This window comes from Colossoma macropomum, unplaced genomic scaffold (assembly GCF_904425465.1).
Source record: "Colossoma macropomum unplaced genomic scaffold, Colossoma_macropomum, whole genome shotgun sequence".
Classification (NCBI taxonomy): Eukaryota; Metazoa; Chordata; class Actinopteri; order Characiformes; family Serrasalmidae; genus Colossoma; species Colossoma macropomum.
This window is the reverse complement of record NW_023496043.1, coordinates 1,869,680-1,890,683: the sequence shown is the minus strand read 5'-3', so window position 1 is coordinate 1,890,683 and position 21,004 is coordinate 1,869,680. Positions and strand designations below refer to the sequence as shown.

The following is a 21,004-nucleotide window of genomic DNA, read 5'->3' as shown; positions in this document are numbered from 1 at the left end:
ATAATTCCTAAAAAAATATTTGGTGTTTGCTGAAGATACAGGGAATATTCTAGATATTCTAGTTGGATATTCTAGTTAGTGAACATAGTGTTCTTCTGTTACCTTTTCAAACAAATAAAAGTTCAATTAAAGAGAAAATGAAAGTTATTTGGTATTAATAATAACACAAACGTGGGCCAGCTGTGGTTTCAGTGTTCTATTTTAAGTGCAGTTTGATTTTGTACATGTACAAAAAAGGTGGTTGTTCAAGGGATTTTTAGTAAAGAGAATGGTTCTATTTAGAACCACAAACTCTGTACAGAACCATTTCATGCTTAAATAGTTCTTTGCATGGTGAAAGAGTTCTTCAGATTGAAGGAGAATGTGTTGTATATGGTTCTATGTAGCACTGAAAAGGGTTCTTCTATTGTTACAAGCTTGACATCATAACAATAGTAAAACCCTTTTTGGTGCTCTATAGAGCCATTTACAGCACATTCACGATCAGTCTGAAGAACATATCACCATGCAAAGAACTATTTATGCATAAAACGGTTCTATATAGAACACATTATAGAACCTTTCGATTTGATAAAGAACCTTCTTTTTTAAGAGTGTAGGTTTAAGTATCAAGCTACACTTTATGCCCAGAAGTTTGTAGACCTTCTTATTCAGAGTTTCTTCTGAAATCAAGGATGTTAATAGGGAGTTTGTTCTCTTCTGAGAAGGCTTTACACAAGCTGTTAGAATATTGCAGTGAGCATCTGATTGCATTCAGCCACAAGATCATCAGTGAGGTCAGGTACTGATGATGGATGATTAGTTCTGGATCACTCCAGCTCATCCCAAAGGTATTAGATGAGCTCCATCACTCTAAGGAACACAGTTCCACTGCTGCACAGCCCAATGATGGAGGGGCTTTATACCCTTCTAACTGATGCGTGGCATTGGACATAGTGACCCTACGCTCATGTGCTGCTGCTCCAGAGTGTCCCATTGTATTGATCAGTGCTTTTCTCTGGAGATTATACAAACTGAGTTTGCACAATGGAGTGTCTCAGCAATCAGTGCACCTTAAAGTAGTTCATTTCACTGATTAGGTATCTGGATACTTTTGGACATATAGTGTATATTTTGAGTGCACTCGGTAGGAAATGTAGTCTTATTCTGTGGGTCAATCTGTGTTTACTATCTGGTAGTTGTAGCTCATAATTTGAGTAGCAAAGTGAATGAATTTCTATGGAAGTGATGGCAAGAAAGGATAGTAGGGTTGGGATAGAGGATATAGAGCAAATAAGTTCATGAGGGCCAGTACTGTCTTCAGTGTTATCAGCAGAGTAGCCAGTTGCGCTAAGGCAGGAGAAAAGACCATCATAAGTTCTCCCTGCAGATGCTTGCTGTTCATTTCAAGCGTGGCTCTTTGTCCTGCCTTCTGCTCAATGACTGCTGGGATAGGCTCCGGAACCCCTCCCATGACCCAGAAGGATAAGTGGCTTACAAATATGTGTGTGTGCTGTTTGTTGAAAAAATTCAAGGAGTTTCAAAATCAATAGGTTTTCTATGGGAGAATGGAGGGATGAAAGAAAGAAGAGCAGTAATAGTACTTTGTCTTATTGCATCCCTAAGTCTTGCTCTTACCGTAGGCTGGAAAAGCAAAATGATTACTGCTCCGGCCACCTCAGCGAGGAAGACAATGAGGATAATGATGAAGAACTGAAAGAACATGTGAAGGAAATGACATGTTAAATAGAGCAATGTTTAGTACCTGGGTTTTAAACCCATTGAATCTCAGTAAATTATCATTACATTAGCCGTGACTGTTAAGAGCTGGTCTTTCAATTCATGCCAAAACCAACCTCTACGAAAGGGCTAATTTCTGCTAGTGCCTATATGGAATGCTAGTCGTAGGTTAGCACTAGGCTAACTGTGATTCATGTGAATTTGTTTTGGCCAGTCTAGATTACATACAGACATTTAGAGCTTGTTAAAGATGTTCCATGTTTTATTATTATTTATTATGTTATATTATTATATTATTATATTATTTATTATGTTTTAACTATGAAACATGCATCAACATATTGTGGCATTGGCTCCCATGATGCCTTGTGCGTGCTTAACTGGTCTGTATTTAGTTTTTAAAACAGTCATTAAAGGTTTTCATTTGTATATTTAAATATGTGATGCGAGGCTTAAAAAGCATGTTCTCTCCATTTGGAAATAAGAGCAAAACTTTCTCTTTTATTCTGCTTGCCGTGTCAGTTCTAAATGAAGCCTAGTCATAGGCACAAACTTTGAGTTATCCAGACTACTTCTGTGCACACCCTATGCTACAATACATCTGATACACTATATGGATAAACGTTTTGGAACACACCTCTTAATTCGGGTGTTCCATTCGGTCTCATTGCCACAGGTGTATAAAAATAAGCACCTAGCCATGCAGTATGCCTTTACAAACATTTGTGAAAGAATGGGTCATTTTACAGAGCTCATTGAATTTGTGCATGGTATTATAATAGGATGCCACTGTTGCAGCAAGTCAGTTAGCAAAATTTCGCTCCTCCTAGTTATTCCACAATCAGTCAGTTACAAAAGCAGAAGTGTTTAGAAACCACAGCAACTGAGACACAAAGTGGCAGACCACATAAAGTTACAGAGTGGGGCATAAAAAGTTGCCGACTCTGCTGACTCAACTACTACAGAGATCCATACCTCCTCTGGCATTAACATCAGCACAGAAACTGTGCGTTGGGAGTTACATGACATGGGTTTCCATGGACGAGCAGCTGCATGCAAGCCTCACATCACCGAGCACAGTGCCAAGCGTCACATAGAGTAGTGTAAAGCACGCTGCCACTGGACTCTGGAGCATTGGAAATGTATTCTGTGCAGTGACAAATCACGCTTCACTGTCTGGCAGTCTGATGGACGAGTCTGGGTTTGGCGAATGTCAGGAGAACATTACCTGCCTGACTGCATTTTACCAACTGTAAAGTTTGGTGGAGGAGGGATAATGCTGTGGGGTTGTTTTCAGGGTTGGCCTAGACCCCTTAGTTCCAATGAAGGGAAATTTAAATGCTTCAGCAGACCAACACATTTTGGACAACTGTATGCTTCCGATTTTGTGTGAACACTTTGGGGAAGACCCTTTTATGTTCCAGCATGACTGAGCCCCAGTGCACAATGCAAGGTCCATAAAGGCATGGTTGGGTGAGTTTGATGTGGAAGAACTCAACTGGCCCTCACAGAGCCCTGACCTCAACCCCATCGATGAATGAACGTGAACAGAGATTGCAAGCCAGGCAAAAATTTCCACAGACACACAGACACAGCTCTTATAGCTGCAATGGGGGACCAACTCCATATTAATGCCTATGGATCTGGCTGTATCTACCTAGATCCCACAAAACAAATAAATTCCACTGGAATTTATAAATTTAAGGCTTTAAATATAATGAGTATGATGATTGTAACAAATTAAACTGACAAATTATTCAGCCTTCTCAGGAGGTTCATCACTGTCAACTTTATATATAAAAATATAGAAGACGCATATAGGTTCACTGATTGTTTTGGACAGCAAAAATACTTTTACTACAGTCAAGTCCAAAAATTTTTGGATGTTGACAAAGTTATTGTTATTTTAGCTGTCTACCACAGCGTACTGAAATTAAACATGACAAGTATGAAAATCATTGTAATTCCTACACTGTTCACCCAATTTGGATGTAAATACCCTCAAATCAAAGCTGAAAGGATACACGCTGAGCTCAGTGTTCAATTTCAACTCTACAGTCTAATGACCAGGGTCAAAGGTCATGGTCACTTACTGTCAGCAGCATACACTTGCTTTCGCATAAGGCTCCACAGCAGCCCAGAAAGCCCATAATGGCCAGGACAGCCCCTACTGCGATCAGCAGGTAGCCCACGTTGCCCACCTGTGCCAACGCAGGGGGAGAGTCTTTAATGTGATCTAAGACAGTTCGCAGATACTTGCTGTTCATTTCAACCAAAATCCCGACAGACACAGCCACTCCACCAGCCAGCTAGACAGAGACAGGCCAAAAACAGAAAAAACATATTAGAAGGCAGAAGTGAAATAGAGAAGAAACAGTGCTCCACAAAGTTGAGCAAATGCTGACAAATAGAATGAAACATCGCTATCGAAATCCCCTTAACTGTGGTAAAATCACACAACACATGACTTCAAGAGGCTAAAACGTTTATAAAATAGTGAGCAAATACAATATGATCAACCAATATTCAGGGCATCGTTTCATTTATTATTAGTAATAATCACAATAGACAGCTGTTCTACCAAGCAATTTAGTCCATTGACAATGGGTTGCAAGCACATTTCCAGAAAGGAAATCTATTTGTTTAACTTTTTATACAAGTTTAACTCTTCTTTCAAAGTAATGTTAATCACAAAGCACAACTATATGTATATAGCACTCATTATCTAACAAATATATCTCAAGATAATGCTAAAAATACAGCAATAATGCTGGTACATAAGGCATCACCCAGCATTAGTCTCAGGTCAAACTACACTCACTAGAGCCTTCCATTATATGAGGTTTACACCAAAAGAGATATACAAGGTTTCTGAGTTATCTGGATAGCTTAAGCCAAAACTCAAGCTTGCCCAATAGCATATTCTCACTTTGGGTTTAAGATATCCAGCTTTAGTGAGACATGCCTTCTGGAATAGTGCTGGGCAATATGCTTTCTACACAAGGGATCATCAATACGGCAAAAAAAATAACATTGTAATACTTCAACACATTTTCTTGATACACAATATGCATTCTCTTTGGTGTCATTTTAAGTGAAGAAAACTGAACAAACAGTCCAGAGTAGCAGCACTCTGGAAGCATGAGGTAGCATTATATACTTTATTGATTGAATTTAGATAACACTTTATTTTCAGTGGTCTTTTTTAGATGAAATAAACACTCAACAGACCCTCAGTAACACACCAACAACACATTAATGGTGTAGCAGCAGTGAATACATTCAGTAGATTATCAAGATACTTTTTATGAACTGTGTAAATAAAATTAGTTTACAATCTGCTAAATTCTGTTGTAGTTTTATTTTATTTGGAGTGTCCAAGTTCGTATCTGTAGATGTTTAACCTGAGAGGTCACTGAACATGTAACAGGTCTCATAGAGACCATCTCAACATCCTCAACAAGCTGTTATAGACCTGCTGCTGACACTATTCTGTAACTGGAGCTTAACTAGATTAGGTTTTGGTTAAGGTTAGGGTTAGGATTAGGGTCAGGGCTAGGTTTGGTTAGGTTAGGTTTTGCGTAATAGAAGTAACATATAAAGTCTACTTAATGTAACATTTCAACAGTACATCTACTTAATGTAAGTAATGTATCAACAGTACATCTTCAAGATATTTTCCTCAATGTATTCAGATGCTTCACTATTGCTATTTCACTGATATGTCGTTGATGCGTTACTGATACTCTATTAAGAGTTTATTAATCATCTACAAAAAGTTACTCAAAATAAAGTGTTACCGAATTAATAACACCCAGTAAAAAGGTTACATATAGTACTGTAAAAGAGTTCGAATCATAACGTAGTGGAACGCTTCTTGGTGCTATGTAGAACCATTTTTTTAAAAGGGTTCTTTAAAGAACAACTGGTTTTCCATCATAGAGGAGAACTATTTAACCATACAAAGAACCATTTACACATTTCAATGTTTTTGAATGTTCATGGTTTTATATAGAACCATTGCCTGTACTAAAGAACCCTTGAAGAACCATTTTAAAGGTGTACCATGTATCTGGATCTGTCTTGGTCTTTAGTACACAGAAAATGAGTACAAGCCTAAAAAGACCTTGAGCACTCTTGAGATAAAGATAATTGAACTGTACTATCATCTGTATCAGTATCTTCTAATATGAATTAATTGGGCTAACACTATTCAAATACCCTTCAGCTCTGTAGATCTAGTGACAAAATTAGCAAAATAGATCTCATGTGACTAAGTTAGCACAGTGTCTATAGTTCTGGAATTATAATCAGCATTTTTATTGTGTAAAAGAAGTAAAGAAAACTGTTACTTACAAATATCACACCATTGAAGACACACATAATTACTTTCAGGATCCACATCTTGATGGTGTTTTGTTTTCCCCAGTTATTCCTGAAAGAGACCTACAGCTGGTATTCAAAACACACTGAAAGAAACTGAACTATGTCAAGTCCCCCTCGTGCAGTGCAGATACACACGAAGATCCAGCCACTTCCTCATAGACTTTTTTATGCTGTCATGCAATGTAATGAAATGAATAATACAAACCATGACACAAAGATGCACATAAACGCACGTACACTTGTGTATGTTTGTTTGTATGTATGTATGTATGTATTTATGTATGCATGCATATATATGAAAACATGCACCCATAAGCCCACCTCACAAGCAAATAGTAAAAAGTTACATCAGACAGTATTTAAAGCTTAGTCATTGGTGGCTGAGAAGTGGTTTTAGTGTTGTTTCCTTCCACAAACGTACCTTAAGCCTCTTCCGTCAACTTCTGAAAAAAGAATAACAGAAACATAAGTGTGTCAAGTCTGAGCGTTTCTCCTGTGGATTTTTTCACCAAAAGCACAAATTCCAGCTTTACGTGTCAAGACAAAGTTCAAAATGCCCTTAAGGCACAGTAGTAGGATGGCCAAGTCACAGACGTTTACACTGAGTTGCCTCTTTATTAGGCACACCTACTATATGTCCAAAAGGATCCCATCACTCCTGCTAATTAGTGAGTTCAGCTACTTTGAGGTGCACCATTACTAACACTGGTGTTCACACAGCTTGTATAATCTCCAGAGAAAAGCACTGCCAGTAGAATGGGATACTCTAGTGCAGCCACACATGCCATCTCCATGCCCAATGCCAAGTGTCTGCTAGAGGGGTATAAAACCCCTAGCATATAGTCTTCTCTGGAGTGATGGAGCTCCATCCAAAATCTTTGGGATGAGCTGGAGTGATCCAGAACAAATCACCCAACGTCAGTACCTGACCACATTAATGCTCATGTGACTAAATTCAATCAAATACTCACAGCAATGTTCCAACATCTCTATTGTAAAGCCTTCCCAGAAGAGCAGAGGCTGTTACTGCAACAAAGGGCGACAAATTACTTATTAATACCCTTGACTACAGAAGAAACTTTGGATGAGCAAGAGTCTGCAAGCTTCTTCTCGCAACTTCCTTGGGGATTAATAATGTTTCTGTGGATATTTTTAATTAGCTAATACATTGGGTCCGGTATTTTAGAGTGGGAAAAATGCTTAAATGTGCGGTGATTGGCTGCTCCAGGACCAGGACTGAGAAATGATGATCTAATGGCTTAACACGCTAAAACGTTAGGTTCAAAATCCAGTCCTCAGCGCCCCCTTGTGGTAATTTATTAATATATTCCAGGATTTACAGTTTGCTAATTTTCTGGAGTCTGGTGAGAGGTCAAAGAACTAGGGGAGAGTTTGTTACTGAAGCCATAGTTGGGAAATGATGCAAGAAACTAGAAGGAAAGAAATCAAATAAAACTGACAGAAAAGAGGTGCAGAAACAGGTAGCCTTATTGTTGGGGCATTCCGGCCTAAGCTGCTGTTTAATATGTAATTCATCATGTTGTGCAGTATTCTGTAGTGCAGTACGCCACCTCTCATCCCCATTGGTTAGGCAGAATTCATGATTTTGTCATTTTCATGTTTACTTCCATCTGTGTTCTTTCACTACAATACCCAGCATGCATTATGCAAATACATAACACAATCATTGAGAATACCTATGGCTCTTAACAAATCCTCACTACTGCCCCTGACCTGGAGGCTTATAAATACACTCTGTGAGCATAGCTAGCATTATTGATACAGCAACTCAAACTCAAAGTTTTTTCTTTGTTAAGGAATAATTCAGCCAGCGAGCAAATAAATAAATAAATGAAGAACAAGCATCCATACCAAGGCACTTATCTTCTCTACTATTTTCAACTTCCTGTCTTTAAACAGGAAATCTTACTTTAGAGACTGCTCCGTAAACTGATGTAAGTGGCATGTAAGCATGTTTACTACAGATGTAGCCATGGTTAAACTGAGCATTTTGGCCAGTGTGGTACGTAGTCTAGACCCTCTTTCTACTAAAGTAAATTGCCTGCAGCTGTTTAGAGATAATTCTGTCACTGCTAGTTTAAATTCGATCTCTTGGGCCCAGTAGACAAGAAAGCAGTCATGACAAAAAAACAGACAAGCACCTTCAAAAATCTTTAATTTAACTTCACACGACACAAACATTTCCTTACAGTTCAATAGTGACATAAACAATACAAATATGTGCAGTACATTCTATCACATGAAAAAGTCTAATCAAGAAAGTTTTACAAGAAAAGTAAAGCGCATTGCAAGTCTATCATGCAGTAATGCACTCCACTTAATCTTGCCTTGGGTTCTTTAAAATACATACAGAAAGACCTCCGGCAGAAATAACCTTATATTCTTCATTCTCTGCATTTACAAAAAGAAAAAAGTAATAATTCAGCTGTGTTGACCTAATCAACTTGAAAATGCAGTAGGTGGGTGATTTATTTTAACTTCCAGACTTCAAGACTTCCAGACTTTGTGTTACTAAAATACTGTAAGACTCTGTAATGATGTACTGTAGCTATATAGCCCATCATTTCCAGTAATAGAACCGGTCAAGGCATTTTGCTTTCATCATTGGTTAATCCAAAAAATGTACGTTTGGAATAAAGACCAGACTGGAGTCAAAACAGTGTGTGTTGGCACCATGTTAGCAACGTTATTTTAAATAAGGTACTTCATCAAACAGTGCTAGTGCTGCTAATGAGTTCTCATTTGCTCTCATTCATCAGTAGCCACATTGGAATGTTTGGGTGAAGCACCTCCAGCAGGTGGTGGTATCAGTGAACTGAAAAAGTAATGCATTGAGCTTATTTGATTCAAATGTGTACATCCACATATGTCTATGTATCAACACAGTCTTTACATTTATTTACATTTGGCAGCAACTGTGGTGATGTAGTATATTTTATTCATATGGAAGTGAGGGATGTGCACTTTTGAATCAAGTAAATTCAGTGCATTATTTTTTCAGTGTAGTACAGTGATGAAGTGCACAGGTCTTGGTGCAGTCCCAGCCTTTGAAGTTATTTTCCCACGTTTTTGTACAGGACCATAGAGACAACCATTGCAGCAATCTGGGAAATAAGAGAATAAGAGACAAAGCAGGAAGTGAGGATTAAAGAGGATTTTCGACAAGTAATAACACAGTTTTCATTTCAATGCTATATATAGTATAAAGCAGGCATCTGGGATTTTTTTTTATATTGGGCAGTAAGTGTCAGTAATTCCACACCTGGGCACCAGAGGTCTCTCTCTCCTGAGTACTAGCCCTGCTTCCAGGATCAAGCCACCTGCACCTCTTTACTTCTCTAATTAGTCTCACCTTAAAGACTCCCCAAATGCAGCCAGTCAATGTGAAGTATTGCCAGTTCCTGTGGGTCTAACTACTGAGTGGTTGTTTTGTTTGACCCTCTGGTGTTTGGAACCTCTGTCTGACTTTTTGGTCTTTTGTCCTTTTTTGCATTGTCTGCCTGAGTCATTGGACTGGTTTACTGTTATGACCTTTGTCCTCTGCCTTTTTTACTATGAGCGTCGGATTGCCGTTGTTAATAAACCAGCAAATGGATCCCTCACAACTTCACAAGTTTATGTTGTCACAGTAAGCTTGTATTTTCTCAGAAAACACATAAATACATATAGTCGTACTGCAATAAGTAGTGATTGTATGCATGTTATTGTGGTCCTTTAACCATTTCCAAACGTCTCCTCATCACCGCCCTTTATTAATTTTGCTCATCATCCAACACCTGGTTTGGCTAATCAGTGCTTCATTATATTAAATCAGATGTGCTGCTGATGGAATCAAATAAATCCATGTGATGTCTAAGGACACTGAGGAGAAATCTGGAACCAAATTTTGATCTTTAAATTAGCTCACAAAATATTAACTACTTTTTTTTTCAAAATAAGAAAATCTTGTTACTGTTTTACTGTATTTGTGTTTATATGCTTTAGTCTGATGTTACAATGTGGTGATTTTACAAGCAAAATTATGCTCTCTCCCTAAGACCTTTGCACATTTGGGCGCCCCTGGTCAAATTACATGCTTTGTTGAATTTAACAGCATTAACTACATTGGGAAAAAATACATAAATGCGTGTGGCCTGTTCAAAAGTTATGACACACTTAATATGTTACTTTTTATATTTTTCCCATATTTTAAACTCAAATAAACAGAAATTGCGCATTAAAATGTGAAAAAAAAACGTTTGTGGAGTGTGTAATCTTATTTTCACTTTCAAATCAACAAAACATGTCATTTGACCAGGTCAGTGCAAACTTTTGCAAACACCTGTATAGTCTGAGTGTGTATTGGTGATCTGAGGTCAAAGGTCAGAATGTGATACCTCCAAAGCAGCGATGCCAATAGCCACTCCCCCCAGCACAGCAGCATTGTCCTCCAGCAGTTGCACAAAAGAATTGAAACAGCCTCGCACTCCCTGCAAAAAAATGGAGAATGTTTGTACAGGAGTGCCCAAACTTTTTGTCTTGGGAGGCCAAAATGAAATGTTTGTGACGGGCCGGGGACCAAAAAGACTAGAACAGTACACAAATAGTAGGTGGGGTATAACTCTAATCTTTTAAAATGTCATTTTATAACATTTCATTATATTTTGCTACTAAAAGTACTTAAAAGTACCATCTTTAAAGAAGTGATCTGGACATAAAGAGTAGGAAAATAAGTTTTTTTTCCATCACTGGATGAAGAGGTACAGAAATTAGGCAACTTTTGGGTGGGTCAAGTAAAATATCATTGCAGACCAACTTTAGCCCCACTTATCTATCTATACTGATACATATAACTATCTATACTGATACATATATCTTATTAAATTAATGTAACTGTTTGCAGTTTCACATAATTTTTTACACATATTCCAAATAATGTTAGTCCATTCATCATGAAACGTTCACACAAATCAGCTGGGCATTTTCAGATGTTGCCTAAAATAAAAGGAGGTTTTTACCCATTGTTAAGAGGTTTTAACATGACACTGACAGTTGTCTGTTTTCTATTTTGTTTTTTAAACCAGCAATATTCATTAAGATTATGACTGAGATTGTGATCAGGCCACTGGCAACTACTGTCCTGCACTGATTCCACACCTCTATCTCACCCCGTTAAACTCAACATCTAACTCTTAATGATGATGAGTTGGGCACTGACTGCGGTCAGACTATGATAAGTCAGTAAGGCTGAATCAGAAGCGAGTACTAACGACTTATATTCACTTATTAACATGTATTTAAGTAAAACATTTGATGGATTTGTATATTCATTTGAATATGTTCAAATGCTAATAATAGGTTTAAGTTCATTCTGTTCTGTCCTTTCATTTTGTACCAAAAGGACCCCAGAAAGAGAAGAACAGAGCCTAACAAACTTCAGTTCCTATGCTGATAGATGCCAGATGTACTAAGAAGTTCCAATTCCACTTAAAGAGGTTTAAGATCTCTTTTTCGCTCCTGTTCAGATTTTTATTTAGCTGCTGTTACTTCTGCTTGAGCCCTTCATTCATTTAAATAAGATCACTTTTACTGGTGTGTGAGTTTAGACTACTCTCCACATCTTTGGGCTGAATTCAGTACAGACAAGTTACACAGTGCAGTATTTTCAGGCATTTTGATTAAGATCTGACTGTAAAAGAGTACCTGGGCTTCTGCATTTCTCTCAATACACGTTCCATTTGAGCGGCAACAGCTCTCAGGGTAACGCGAGGTGGTCGTTTGAAACGGGGATCCAGTGAAGTCAGTGTAGTTGTTGTATCCACAGCATGTCAGCTGTAAGGACACACATGCACAGAGTGAGGCACAGTTATTTACCTAAATAATAACAGGAAATATGTCTACAAACATTATTATTACATACCTGAGACATAGTTTCGTTCATCACTGTTGTAAAGGCGTCATCACTTCCATAGTCCTTTTTGATAAGATCAACAACTTCTTGATTCAGCTTCTGCAACACTTCATTTGCCTGAGAGAGAGAGAGAGAGAGAGAGAGAGAGAGAGAGAGAGATGGAGTGAGACAGGTTTGATTAATCTCTTCTTGTTCAATTTCATATCTTTTGTGCTTTTCTGTGTCTAACCAGCAGAGGGGGCTCTGTGCTAACTGTTAAATAAGTTCAGTTCAGATTAATGAGTCGATTCTTTCGAAGCTCGTCAATGAATCAAGCGCATGTCATAACGATTCATGATAACGGTATTACCTGCAAATTACACACAGGAATACCAAATTAAGACATATTTTAGCAAATTATTGTTCTAGTTTTATCATCAGTCTTCAGCCTATAACATGAACGTGACCTTGGCCCAGGCGCTACAAAAAATGATTCAGTTAGACTGAATCGGTTCGACAAATTTGAAAAGAGCTGATTTGAAAAGGTTGGTTTGTTCCCAAGTTGAACATCGCTAATTAACACAAACCAGGAATGACAGATTGGTGTTGATGGAAAATGAAGTTGTTTTCGAGATAATTCCTAAAAATATTTGGTGTTTTGCTGAAGATACAGGGAATATTCTAGATATTCTAGTTAGATATTCTAGTTAGTGAACATAGTGTTCTTCTGTTACCTTTTCAATTAAAGAGGAAATGAAAGTTATTTGGTATTAATAATAACACAAACGTGGGCCGGCTGTGGTTTCAGTGTTCTATTTTAAGTGCAGTTTGATTTTGTACATGTGCAAAAAAAGGTAGTTGTTCAAGGGATCTTTAGTAAAGAGAATGGTTCTATTTAGAACCACAAGCTCTGTACAAAACCATATCTTGCTTAAATAGTTCTTTGCATGGTGAAAGAGTTCTTCAGATTGAAGGAGAATGTGTTGTATATGGTTCTATGTAGCACTGAAAAGGGTTCTTCTATTGTTACAAGCTTGACATCATAACAATAGTAAAACCCTTTTTGGTGCTCTATAGAGCCATTTACAGCACATTCACGATCAGTCTGAAGAACATATCACCATGCAAAGAACTATTCATGCATAAAACGGTTCTATATAGAACACATATAGAACCTTTCGATTTGATAAAGAACCTTCTTTTTTAAGAGTGTAGGTTTAAGTATCAAGCTACACTTTATGCCCAGAAGTTTGTAGACCTTCTTATTCAGAGTTTCTTCTGAAATCAAGGATGTTAATAGGGAGTTTGTTCCCCTTTGCTGCAGTAACAGCCTCTACTCTTCTGAGAAGGCTTTACACAAGCTGTTAGAATATTGCAGTGAGCATCTGATTGCATTCAGCCACAAGATCATCAGTAAGGTCAGGTACTGATGATGGATGATTAGTTCTGGATCACTCCAGCTCATCCCAAAGGTATTAGATGAGCTCCATCACTCTAAGGAACACAGTTCCACCGCTGCACAGCCCAATGATGAAGGGGCTTTATACCCTTCTAACTGATAGTGACCCTACGCTCATGTGCTGCTGCTCCAGAGTGTCCCATTCTATTGATCAGTGCTTTTCTCTAGAGATTATACAAACTGAGTTTGCACAATGGAGTGTCTCAGCAATCAGTGCACCTTAAAGTAGTTCATTTCACTGATTAGGTATCTGGATACTTTTGGACATATAGTGTATATTTTGAGTGCACTCGGTAGGAAATGTAGTCTTATTCTGTGGGTCAATCTGTGTTTACTATCTGGTAGTTGTAGCTCATAATTTGAGTAGCAAAGTGAATGAATTTCTATGGAAGTGATGGCAAGAAAGGATAGTAGGGTTGGATAGAGGATATAGAGCAAATAAGTTCATGAGGGTCAGTACTGTCTTCAGTGTTATCAGCAGAGTAGCCAGTTGCACTAAGGCAGGAGAAAAGACCATCATAAGTTCTCCCTGCAGATGCTTGCTGTTCATTTCAAGTGTGGCTCTTTGTCCTGTCTTCTGCTCAATGACTGCTGGGATAGGCTCCAGAACCCCCCATGACCCAGAAGGATAAGTGGCTTACAAATATGTGTGTGTGCTGTTTTCTATGGGAGAATGAAGGGATGAAAGAAAGAAGAGCAATAATAGTACCTTGTCCTATTGCATCCTTAAGTCTTGCTCTTACCGTAGGCTTGAAAAGCAAAATGATTACTGCTCCGGCCACCTCAGCGAGGAAGACAATGAGGATAATGATGAAGAACTGAAAGAACATGTGAAGGAAATGACATGTTAAATAGAGCAATGTTTAGTACCTGGGTTTTAAACCCATTGAATCTCAGTAAATTATCATTCATGCCAAAACCAACCTCTGCGAAAAGGCTAATTTCTGCTAGTGCCTATATGGAATCCTAGTCGTAGGTTAGCACTAGGCTAACTGTGATTCATGTGAATTTGTTTTGGCCAGTCTAGATTACATACAGGCATTTAGAGCTTGTTAAAGACGTTCCATGTTTTATTTTAACTATGAAACACGCATCAACATATTGTGGCATTGGCTCCCATGATGCCTTGTGCATGCTTAACTGGTCTGTATTTAGTTTTTAAAACAGTCATTAAAGGTTTTCATTTGTATATTTAAATATGTGATGCGAGGCTTAAAAAGCATGTTCTCTCCATTTGGAAATAAGAGCAAAACTTTCTCTTTTATTCTGCTTGCTGTGTCAGTTCTAAATGAAGCCTAGTCATAGGCACAAACTTTGAGTTATCCAGACTACTTCTGTGCACACCCTATGCTACAATACATCTGATACACTATATGGACAAAAGTTTTGGAACACACCTCTTAATTCGGGTGTTCCATTCGGTCTCATTGCCACAGGTGTATAAAAATAAGCACCTAGCCATGCAGTATGCCTTTACAAACATTTGTGAAAGAATGGGTCATTTTACAGAACTCATTGAATTTGTGCATGGTATTATAATAGGATGCCACTGTTGCAGCAAGTCAGTTAGCAAAATTTCATCCCTCCTAGTTATTCCACAATCAGTCAGTTACAAAAGCAGAAGTGTTTAGGAACCACAGCAACTGAAACACAAAGTGGCAGACCACATAAAGTTACAGAGTGGGTCACTGAGTGTTGAGGCACATAGTGCATAAAAGTTGCCGACTCTGCTGACTCAATTACCACAGAGACCCAAACCTCCTCTGGCATTAACATCAGCACAGAAACTGTGCGTCAGGAGTAACATGACATGGGTTTCCATGGCCGAGCAGCTGCATGCAAGCCTCACATCACCGAGCACAGTGCCAAGCGTCACAGAGCACGCTGCCACTGGACTCTATGACGTATTCTGTGCAGTGACAAATCACGCTTCGCTGTCTGGCAGTCTGATGGACGAGTCTGGGTTTGGCGAATGTCAGGAGAACATTACCTGCCTGACTGCATTTTGCCAACTGTAAAGTTTGGTGGAGGAGGGATAATGCTGTGGGGTTGTTTTCAGGGTTGGCCTAGACCCCTTAGTTCCAATGAAGGGAAATCTAAATGCTTCAGCAGACCAACACATTTTGGACAGTTGTATGCTTCCAACTTTGTGTGAACACTTTGGGGAAGACCCTTTTCTGTTCCAGCATGACTGAGCCCCAGTGCACAATGCAAGGTCCATAAAGGCATGGTTGGGTGAGTTTGATGTGGAAGAACTCAACTGGCCCTCACAGAGCCCTGACCTCAACCCCATTGATGAATGAACGTGAACAGAGATTGCGAGCTAGGCAAAAATTTCCAAAGACACACAGACACAGCTCTTATAGCTGCAATGGGGGACCAACTCCATATTAATGCCTATGGATTTAGAATGGGATGTCATAAAAGCTCCAGTAGGTGTAATGTGTAGGTGTCCCAATACTTTTGTCCATATAGTGTATGTTGCGGGTTTACAGTAAGGAGTCCTGACATTTCCATTTCTAACAACTGATTGAAACGCACTGGTCAGGCTACCACTCATGCTCTGTCAGTGACCTATCAAGGACTTCCAGAAGATCTAGACTGAAAATTGGACCCACTCAATGAAAATCAAAATGTGATTGGTTGATTCCTCTTAATCTAACATTTTAGGCTTTCAGTTCAGCCCCTGAAATCCTAACCAATGGGACAGCCAGCTTGGCTGTATCTACCTAGATGCCACAAAAAAAAAAAAAAAATTCCACTGTTTTATAAATTTAAAGCTTTTGTTTCCAGTCAAACATAAATGAATAAAATGGACAATGAAGTGTTTTTGTATGTGCAGAGTTTAAATATAATGAGTATGATGATTGTAACAAATTAAACTGACAAATTATTCAGCCTTTTCAGGAGGTTCATCACTGTCAACTTTATATATAAAAATATAGAAGACGCATATAGGTTCACTGATTGTTTTGGACAGCAAAAATACTTTTACTACAGTCAAGTCCAAAAATTTTTGGATGTTGACAAAGTTATTGTTATTTTAGCTGTCTACCACAGCGTACTGAAATTAAACATGACAAGTCTGAAAATCATTGTAATTCCTACACTGTTCACCCAATTTGGATGTAAATACCCTCAAATCAAAGCTGAAAGGATACACGCTGAGCTCAGTGTTCAATTTCAACTCTACACTCTAATGACCAGGGTCAAAGGTCATGGTCACTTACTGTCAGCAGCATACACTTGCTTTCGCATAAGGCTCCACAGCAGCCCAGAAAGCCCATAATGGCCAGGACAGCCCCTACTGCGATCAGCAGGTAGCCCACGTTGCCCACCTGCGCCAACGCTGGGGGAGAGTCTTTAATGTGATCTAAGACAATTCGCAGATACTTGCTGCTCATTGCAACCAAAATCCCGACAGACACAGCCACTCCACCAGCCAGCTAGACAGAGACAGGCCAAAAACAGAAAAAAACATATTAGAAGGCAAAAGTGAAATAGAGAAGAAACAGTGCTCCACAAAGTTAAGCAAATGGTGACAAATAGAATGAAACATCGCTATCAAAATCCCCTTAACTGTGGTAAAATCGCACGACACATGACTTCAAGAGGCTAAAAACGTTTATAAAATAGTGAGAAAATACAATATGATCAACCAATATTCAGGGCATCGTTTCATTTATTATTAGTAATAATAGACAGCTGTTCTACCAAGCAATTTAGTCCATTGACAATGGGTTGCAAGCACATTTCCAGAAAGGAAATCTATTTGTTTAACTTTTTATACAGTTTTAACTCTTCTTTCAAAGTAATGTTAATCACAAAGCACAACTATATGTATATAGCACTCATTATCTAACAAATATGTCTCAAAATAATGCTAAAAATACAGCAATAATGCTGGTACAGAAGGCATCCATTATAGGTTTATAACAAAAGAGATATGCAAGATTTTGGAGTTTTCTGGAAAAATCTAAGCCAAAACTCAAGCCTGCCCAATAGGGTGTTCTCACTTTGGGGTAACTGGCTTTACTGGAAATTCCTTCTGGAATTGTGCAGGGCAATATGCTGTCTATACAAGAGATCGATTTGCCGCCGATTCGGCAAAAAAATAACATCACAATACTTCGACACATTTCCTCGGTACACGATATGCATCACAATATTTAGCTTAAAAAATAGTAGTGCCAAATTTTGAAAAATACTTTCAAAAACGTGAATATAGTGATTTTCATTTACTGTTTCACAAACTGCACTGAACTAATTTAATTACACAGGACTAATTATTTTCTCCATGTAATGAAACATGCAGTAGGTTAGTGTTCATTAAGTACTGACAGTATTCACAAATATGCTCACAAGAGCACATTGCGATAATGTAATGTTATCACAATAATCATAAATATCATTATTGTCCACTCCTATTCTGTACAGTACACAGATATTGAACACAACAATGTTGACTCTTAGTTGTAGCGATACTGCAAGATAACAAGACCTTAGTTAACTGCACTAAATGCGGATTGATAAGTGATTTAGACTGGTTTGAAAGTGCAGTTCAACTACAACTGTATCAAAGGAAAGTAAATAAATAGTAAGTTTATTTGAAGTCTTAGTGTAAGTATTTCTGAAAAAGTTGTTTCTCTCTGGTTAGCGTTTACAGTACTGTCTAACATTCTCTTTGGTGTCATTTTAAGTGAAGAAAACTGAACAAACAGTCCAGAGTAGCAGCACTCTGGAAGCATGAGGTAGCATTATATATTTTATTGATTGAATTTAGATAACACTTTATTTTCAGTGGTCTTTTTAGATGAAATAAACACTCAACAGACCCTCAGTAACACACCAACAATACATTAATGGTGTAGCAGCAGTGAATACATTCAGTAGATTATCAAGATACTTTTTATGAACTGTGTAAATAAAATTAGTTTACAGTTTTGAATTCAGTTGTTTTTTTACTTTATTTGGAGTGTCCAAGTTCATATCTGTAGATGTTTAACCTGAGAGGTCACTGAACATGTAACAGGTCTAATAGAGACCATCTCAACATCCTCAACAAGCTGTTATAGACCTGCTGCTGACACTATTCTGTAACTGGAGCTTAACTAGATTAGGTTTTGGTTAAGGTTAGGGTTAGGATTAGGGTCAGGGCTAGGTTTGGTTAGGTTAGGTTTTGCGTAATAGAAGTAACATATAAAGTCTACTTAATGTAACATTTCAACAGTACATCTACTTAATGTAAGTAATGTATCAACAGTACATCTTCAAGATATTTTCAAGATGTATTCAGATGCTTCACTATTGCTATTTCACTGATATGTCGTTGATGCGTTACTGATACTCTATTAAGAGTTTATGAATCATTTACATAAAGTGTTACCGAATTAATAACACCCAGTAAAAAGGTTACATATAGTACTGTAAAAGAGTTCGAGTCATAACGTAGTGGAACCCTTCTTGGTGCTATGTAGAACCATTTTTTAAAAGGGTTCTTTAAAGAACAACTGGTTTTCCATCATAGAGGAGAACTATTTGACCATAAAAAGAACCATTTACACATTTCAATGTTTTTGAATGTTCATGGTTTTATATAGAACCATTGCCTGTACTAAAGAACCCTTGAAGAACCATTTTAAAGGTGTACCATGTATCTGGATCTGTCTTAGTCTTTAGTACACAGAAAATGAGTACAAGCCTAAAAAGACCTTGAGCACTCTTGAGATAAAGATAATTGAACTGTACTATCATCTGTATCAGTATCTTCTAATATGAATTAATTGGGCTAACACTATTCAAATACCCTTCAGCTCTGTAGATCTAGTGACAAAATTAGCAAAATAGATCTCATGTGACTAAGTTAGCACAGTGTCTATAGTTCTGGAATTATAATCAGCATTATTATTGTGTAAAAGAAGTAAAGAAAACTGTTACTTACAAATATCACACCATTGAAGACACACATAATTACTTTCAGGATCCACATCTTGATGGTGTTTTGTTTTCCCCAGTTATTCCTGAAAGAGACCTACAGCTGGTATTCAAAACACACTGAAAGAAACTGAACTATGTCAAGTCCCCCTCGTGCAGTGCAGATACACACGAAGATCCAGCCACTTCCTCATAGACTTTTTTTATGCTGTCATGCAATGTAATGAAATGAATAATACAAACCATGACACAAAGATGCACATAAACGCACGTACACTTGTGTGTGTATGTATGTATGTATGTATGTATGTATGCATGCATATATATGAAAACATGCACCCATAAGCCCACCTCACAAGCAAATAGTAAAAAGTTACATCAGACAGTTCAGTATTTAAAGCTGAGTCATTGGCGACTGAGAAGTGGCTTGAGTGTTGTTTCCTTCCACAAACGTACCTCAAGCCTCTTCCGTCAACTTCTGAAAAAAGAATAACAGAAACATAAGTGTGTCAAGTCTGAGCGTTTCTCCCGTGGATTTTTTCACCAAAAGCACAAATTCAGCTTTACGTGTCAAGACAAACTTCAAAATGCCCTTAAGGCACAGTAGTAGGATGGCCAAGTCACAGACGTTTACACTGAGTTGCCTCTTTATTAGGCACACCTACTATACGTCCAAAAGGATCCCATCACTCCTGCTAATTAGTGAGTTCAGCTACTTTGAGGTGCACCATTACTAACACTGGTGTTCACACAGCTTGTATAATCTCCAGAGAAAAGCACTGCCAGTAGAATGGGATACTCTAGTGCAGCCACACATGCCAAGTGTCTGCTAGAGGGGTATAAAGCCCCTAGCATATAGTCTTCTCTGGAGTGTTGGAGCTCCATCCAAAATCTTTGGGATGAGCTGGAGTGATCCAGAACAAATCACCCAACGTCAGTACCTGACCTCATTAATGCTCGTGTGGCTAAATTCAATCAAATACTCACAGCAATGTTCCAACATCTCTATTGTAAAACCTTCCCAGAAGAGCAGAGGCTGTTACTGCAGCAAAGGGCGACAAATTACTTATTAATACCCTTGACTACAGAAGAAACTTTGGATGAGCAAGAGTCTGCAAGGTTCTTCTTGCAACTTTCTTGGGGATTAATAATGTTTCTGTGGATATTTTTAATTAGCTAATACATTGGGTCCGGTATTTTAGAGTGGGAAAAACACTTAAATGTGCTCCAGGACCAGGACTGAGAAATGATGATCTAATGGCTTAACACGCTAAAGCGATAGGTTCAAAATCCGGAAATCAGCGCCCCCTTGTGGTAATTTATTTTATATATTCCAGGATTTGCATAGTCCAGCTGGGTGGTTCATTTCCTTTTCCAAATGTGGCAAACAAAGTGCTTGGCAAAGGGGAGTACCAGTAATCATTAGCACAGTTTGCTAATTTTCTGGAGTCTGGTGAGAGGTCAAAGAACTAGGGGAGAGTTTGTTACTGAAGCCATAGTTGGGAAATGCAAGAAACTAGAAGGAAAGAAATCAAATGAAACTGACAGAAAAGAGGTGCAGAAACAGGTAGCCTTATTGTTGGGGCATTCCGGCCTAAACTGCTGTTTAATATGTA

At 38.2% G+C, this 21,004-nt stretch overlaps 2 protein-coding genes across 3 annotated transcripts in view; both read right to left on the bottom strand.

Moving 5' to 3' along the window:
• LOC118804359 (tetraspanin-1-like) overlaps positions 1 to 6,621 on the bottom strand; it is an 11,308-nt gene extending 4,687 nt beyond the window's left edge. The window contains exons 1-4 of one of the 2 annotated variants that reach the window (XM_036564858.1): positions 6,527 to 6,621; positions 6,076 to 6,154; positions 3,813 to 4,028; positions 1,618 to 1,692 (exon numbers count right to left, since the gene is read on the bottom strand). In XM_036564858.1, the coding sequence (XP_036420751.1) occupies positions 1,618 to 1,692; positions 3,813 to 4,028; positions 6,076 to 6,123 (339 nt within the window). In that variant the 5' untranslated portion in view covers positions 6,124 to 6,154; positions 6,527 to 6,621. Of the gene's footprint in view, positions 1 to 1,617; positions 1,693 to 3,812; positions 4,029 to 6,075; positions 6,417 to 6,526 lie in introns of those variants that run through there. The other variant, XM_036564857.1, reaches the window with a different exon arrangement.
• Positions 6,622 to 8,268: 1,647 nt separating this feature from the next.
• On the bottom strand, positions 8,269 to 19,733 carry LOC118804358 (tetraspanin-1-like). The gene is made up of 7 exons (XM_036564856.1): positions 19,396 to 19,733; positions 16,685 to 16,900; positions 14,198 to 14,272; positions 12,026 to 12,133; positions 11,809 to 11,937; positions 10,503 to 10,595; positions 8,269 to 9,230 (listed from the first exon to the last, which is right to left on the bottom strand). The coding sequence occupies exons 1-7, from the start codon at positions 19,441 to 19,443 to the stop codon at positions 9,180 to 9,182; spliced, it is 720 nt and encodes a 239-aa protein (XP_036420749.1). The 5' UTR covers positions 19,444 to 19,733; the 3' UTR covers positions 8,269 to 9,179.
• Positions 19,734 to 21,004: the final 1,271 nt, after the last annotated feature.